This window comes from Coffea eugenioides, chromosome 4 (genome assembly GCF_003713205.1).
Source record: "Coffea eugenioides isolate CCC68of chromosome 4, Ceug_1.0, whole genome shotgun sequence".
In the NCBI taxonomy this organism is placed as follows: domain Eukaryota; kingdom Viridiplantae; phylum Streptophyta; class Magnoliopsida; order Gentianales; family Rubiaceae; genus Coffea; species Coffea eugenioides.
In genome coordinates, this window is record NC_040038.1 from 38,850,630 (window position 1) to 38,856,405 (window position 5,776).

A 5,776-nucleotide genomic window follows, 5' to 3' on the forward strand; every position below is an offset into this window, starting at 1 on the left:
AAAAATTTTTTAAAAAAAAGACAATTGTGAGTATGACGTAATTGACAAAGTTCAAATATGTAATATTATACTATTATGTCCGTAAAACACCAAATTGTCTGTTTCCCATTTGAGAATATCACAAATGGTCATTCTGTCAATTACAATTCTGTCAATTTCCAATTTGAGAGTGTCATGCCCCTTACTGAAATTCTAAGGCATTTTTTTGGCTTCATTTGGCATAGACAATAAATATGTGAACACCTGAAAACTCAAAACAGAAGAAAGAAAGAAAAACATCGACATCGTCCCATTGTTAATCTAATTCTTGACTACAATTTTTAGACAAGAAGGCACAAAACCTACGATCATTGGTTACTGCACAAACCACACGAGGTCCACCTACTTTGAGTTGTTGATAAGAATGTGTATCAATGGATTTCAAGAGTTTAGCCCCCGCGTGAATGGTCCAGCGGCGGCACTTCCTCCTGATAAACCTCTAGGTCCCAGGTTCGAGTCCCTGCGCTGCTGGATTCCTCCGCGCACTTACCGTGCTTGGGTCGGGTTGGGGCGCCAAGGCCCGGGCCGCAGGGGATTAGTCGAGCCCCGTAAGGATTGACCCGGACACTCCTGTATCGAAAAAAAAAGAAAAAAAAAAAAAGGATTTCAAGAGTTTACTTCTAGTGCATGTGTGCTGCATTAATTATACTCGATTGGTCGTCTGAGGCAAATCTCAACTATAGCACCTTTTTTTTTATCGCTTTTTGTTTTTGATAAAAAATCTCAACTGTAGTACTTGACTAATGAAATGTATGGTCACCCAAAAGCATGAGAAAGGGTATATTTCAAACAAAAGGTTCCAAGCATTAGCTGGATGGTAGTAAGATTGTTGTGATTGTATTGTCTTAACTACATGTTCTGAGCTTCTTAGGATATTAGTTTAGACCTTAAATTTCAATTTTAGATAATTTGCCCCTTAAAATATGAAATTCGTTGTAAAAAATTATAAAAACGAACGGAATAGTAGCAAGTAATGCTCAAAATTTAAGAATTGAAGTGTGATGAATTTCTTACTTACAAGAGTAAAGTGTTCGAAATTGAAATAGAAGGATTGAAGTATGATAGGTTTTATAGTTGAGAACACTATAGAATTTATGATTTCACAATGAAATCCATAACAACTGAGGTAAAAGTGCATTTATGATTTCAGAGCCAAAATATAATTTTAAGCTATTAGATTATAATCCATTTGTCAAATAGCTAGCATTCCAGTAGACTTTTAAATTACATACATGTGAAATTTCACATGCATTTCAGTGTTTGACTTGGATCTTTATCTGTTTGGGGAGATCATGAGGTATATTGACCTTATTCTTGTTTTAGTTGTTAGAATTTTCAGTGTGGCCCTATACACATTCCTTTCAACGTAAACAACCCCAGAGAGGGATACTTTGCTGTGGATTCTTAACTAATCAGCTATCAAGTGATTTGGTAACCTCATAAGAGAGAGAAAGGGACACTTAACTAATCAATAATTATCTAAATATTTTGATCACAAACTGCAGACCAACCTCATCATGATGAATGATGCCTCATTTTCACTATCTTCTTAATGGACCACGGCCTAGCTAATACTGTATAAATTAAATAAACTCTCCATTAATTCCATTTCCAAACCACCAAGGCATGATTAATTTTTTTAAATGATTAAATTACGTAATTTAAATAATACAATTAGATGGTAAGAGGGTTGCTATCTACTATATCTGATTGAAACTCCTGAACTAGCTATAGATATTTTCAAACTGCATCTCTGCCATTTCCTTTTGCCCAATCATTTGGAGTTGCTGATTGTCTGAAATATTTCCTTGCAAGCAAAGAAATTCCAATCGATATCAAAATACATTGGAATGAATATTTTTATCTGATAATTAGAACATTGGAATTGGTTTTTATGTTTTGAAACGAGGCTAGGATTAAATTTCGTTGTTGGCATAGTACGCGCCGGGAATATGTGTATTGCATGTGAATGGTCATCTTTTAGGTTAAAGTATTGGATATCAAAATCTGCTGAAGTGGTAAATAATCCAATTTCTTTATGTTCGTACAATTTTTTAAATAGTTAGACATCTAGTAATTATCTAAAATAATGACAATTCATGAGACTGATCATCCTTTAGGTTAAAAATTAAAAGATTCGATATCACAGTCTTCTGAAGTGGTAAATAATCCAATTTCTTTATGTTTGTGCAATATTTTAAATAGTTGACAATTAGTAATTAACTAAAATAATGACAATTTGTTGAAGAATCCCCAACAGTCGCCCTATCATACACCAGTATAGTGGATTTCTCTTCATTTTTGGTACTAAAACAGCATCAGATCTCTAATTAAGAACGATTAGTCAATTAAGGCAAAACTATGTAGTGTCAGATAAGTTCTAACAAAACCCACAACTCAATTGATTAATTTATTATAGAAACATCAAATTGAGTGGTTCATAGTATAGATGTGATTTAGTTAGTGGTTGTTTAAAAATAAAAAAGAGTTATAGTCTTCTTTTTTAACATTTAAAAAGTTTTCTATCCCAAAAGCAGTAATAAAACTACTTTTGGATGTATCCACAAGAAGCAAAGCCTTTCCACAAACATAAGGATTTTGAGAAACCCCATGCAATTGTTGAAGTCCCTTTTCTAAATAAAGCTTAGTGGACGGCAAAATCACATGAGCAAAATTGGGAAAATTCTTAAGTGGATGGTATAATTTAAGTTTGGCATTTTTCATGATGCAGGTCGACAATTGCCATTGTAATTAGAGCTATACAGCACATGCAAAATTTCCAACAGGGCTAATTGCATTTTTGAGTCATCAAGGATAAGATGATTGACCAATTTCACTATCAAATTCTGCAAGAATTGCTTTTGGTGGTTCTTTAACTAAATACAGATATTGACAATTCAAGAAAAAGCTTATGCATGTTAACTAATATCTACTAGGGGAAAAAAAAGCTACATGAACCGTGTCACTTTATGACTACTATTCTTTTTCTTTCATTTTTTGGTTAGTAATAATAATAATTTCAGCTAGGAAAATTGGACAGAAATTAGGGTACAAGCTAGTTAATTAAATAAGTCAACCATGGGCTGTTTGTTGGTCTTCAACAGTGAGACTTATGAAAATTGAAAACTTAAGGGACTGATTCATTTTCATGGGAAGAGTTAAGGGTTTGTGCAAACATTTGGGACTGAAAGTGTAATTATCCCTTTTCACATTTGTTTCAGTTTCATGCTTATTGTTTACTAAATGATGTAATTGAACTTCTTTTTTTTTTTTTTGTCATTAATACCCACTTAAAGGAGGAGGGAGAGTTGGGATATGGTGAGTTGGGTTGAGAGAGGTTGCTTTCTTGAAGAGGTGTAGAACAAAAAAAGAAATGAGAATTGTTTATACAAGTACATGATTCACCTTTGCTTGATGTGGATCCTGGCCAAATTTTTTACCAACATCAAAAGTGCATGGCATTATAAAAAAAAAAAAAATGGTAATATGGAGTGTAAAATAAGTCATCACAATTGGCCAAATTTTCATCAGCAAGCAAGACATGAAAATGCCATGGCAGTGAAATAGGGTCGGTCATACATGTCATAATGCTAGTATTTTTTTTAATCATGAGAAGGTGGTCTTTCCAACCTCCTAAGTTAGCCAACTAATCAATATGAGTTCGGGAGATCACGAAGACTAGATTTTTACAATGAGTTCCAACAAATTCATAGGTGAAACCAAAGCTCAAACAATTTCACTTGTGTGGGATTTGTTAGATTTTAGTTGTTGGCCTATCCATCCATTCTTTATCAAGATACCTACTTCCAAACTCTTCCAAACTACCATTACAGACAGGGCAACCAATTCCACTGGGGAAAGATGAACTGATATAGAGGAGGATTGAAACCTCAGTTCCCACCACAACAGTCCCTCCCTTTGATATCTCAGCCTACTACTTCTGAAACACCAATTTGATTTCCATCCCAAAATACTAATGGAACAGTGTCCAAGATATCCAATGGCAAATACAGTGAGGATTATGAGAAGATCCATCTATACTTTCCTTCAGAAGTATCAATTTTTCACCACAACTGCTGCACTTCTTGCCTTTCCTTTTGCAGCACTTGTTCTCCTCTCGGAAGCTTCAATTCCCTCCTCTTCTCTTCTTCAGGTAATCCAGAAACGCTTGCAATCCCTCTTCAATGCTGCAGGGTTCCCGCGATCCTCAGAATTCTTTTTCATCCTTAACCTTAAGCTTTCTCAGACTATTGCCACATCTTTTGTTGTTGTTCCTTTCACCTTGACCTTCCTTCTCTTTGCTAAGGCATTCATAATTCAATTCTTCTGCAACCATAAACCGACTGCAGAACCCAAGTTTGCCTCTTTTCTATCACTATATAGTCCTCTTTTTCTTACACAAATCTGCAACATGCTAGTTATCATCTCTGCAAATGCAACCTGCTTCTGTCTCCTATTCTTTGCATTTAATTGTCTTGATGGATTAGGCCTTTTGAACCCAAAAATGCTCCTCCTCTTTTCAGCTACAGGCGCTGTTCTTTACTCCATCATTCTTGCCAATACCCTCATTATCTGCAATTTAGGACTGATATTGTCAGGAATAGAAAACACTGGTGGATATATTGCAATTCTCAAGGCATGTGTGCTGATCAGGGGAAGATCTGCCACAGCATTATCCTTGGCTCTGCCCATCAACATGGCCCTAGCTGCAATTGAAGCTTTGTTTCAGTATCGAGTAGTTAGAGCTTATCATCATGCTGAATCTCCCGTATCTTCTATTGTTTTCGAGGGAATGTTCATCGCCTACCTGTACTCAGTTCTCCTTGTCCTGGATACAGTTGTTGGTTGTGTGCTCTACAGAAGCTGTAAAGCCTCAATTCAAATAGATCAAGAGAATGGATATTCTCATAGTTACCTGATTGAATTTGAAGATGAGGATGTCAATTATTTTGCAAAATCGAAGGCGTTAGATGATCTTGCTTAGTACTTCTCTTCCTGGCAAGAAACAGGATTCTTTGCTGCTATTCATTTACACACATGGATTCGGTAACAAAGAAAAGTATGTGCAGAATTATTTACTGTTCATAGAGCAAATTCTAGTTAATTAGCATTATCTGGTACAGAGATTTACATGTTTCTGGATCTGACGAGTGAAGGATTGAAGATACATTGGAGGCAACAAAGCCAAGTCATTCTCTATTTATTGATTCTCCTCTTCTTCTTTTTTTTTTTTTTTTTTTTTTTCCATTTTTCTTTCTACGGCTCTGGAAATACTTGAGGCAAGAATGCTGTTAGTTTATAGTTTTCTTTTTCTTTTTTTTTTCTCCTGATCAGCTGTTAATTTAAGGTTGATCTTGTGATGAATTCTCAAGAAGTGGAAAAATCAAAACACTTCAATCAATTGAAAGTATTGATTTCGTTGCCCAGAGAAAATGCACCTTAGCAATGTAAAATTGGAATTTGTGAGATATATTTTGGTTTGAGTAATTGAAAGTGAACTTCTAATCCTATTGTTTTTTTTTGGACCCCCCCCGGGGGGGGGGGGGGGGGTTGTAGAAAGAGGAAAAAAAAAGATTAATTTTGAGTTTTGGCACCTTCTAAAGAGCCCATTTGGATTATATTTTTTGAAAATATTTTGGCAAAAAATTAGTGTAGCATTTTTTTTTAAGACGTGATGTATGTGAAGTAAAAAAATCACTAAAAAATGTGTAGAAAGAATATTTATGAAAAACAAAAA

General features: G+C 34.9%; 1 protein-coding gene across 1 annotated transcript; it reads left to right on the forward strand.

The window, feature by feature from the left end:
* Positions 1-3,792: 3,792 nt before the first annotated feature.
* Positions 3,793-5,436, forward strand: LOC113768525. The gene has a single exon (XM_027312926.1). The coding sequence runs from the start codon at positions 4,016-4,018 to the stop codon at positions 5,021-5,023; it is 1,008 nt and encodes a 335-aa protein (XP_027168727.1). The 5' UTR covers positions 3,793-4,015; the 3' UTR covers positions 5,024-5,436.
* Positions 5,437-5,776: the final 340 nt, after the last annotated feature.

Bases quoted from the DNA above. Each gene is read 5' to 3' on its own strand.
- LOC113768525 (XM_027312926.1), top strand. From the start codon at position 4,016: ATGGAACAGTGTCCAAGATATCCAATGGCAAATACAGTGAGGATTATG.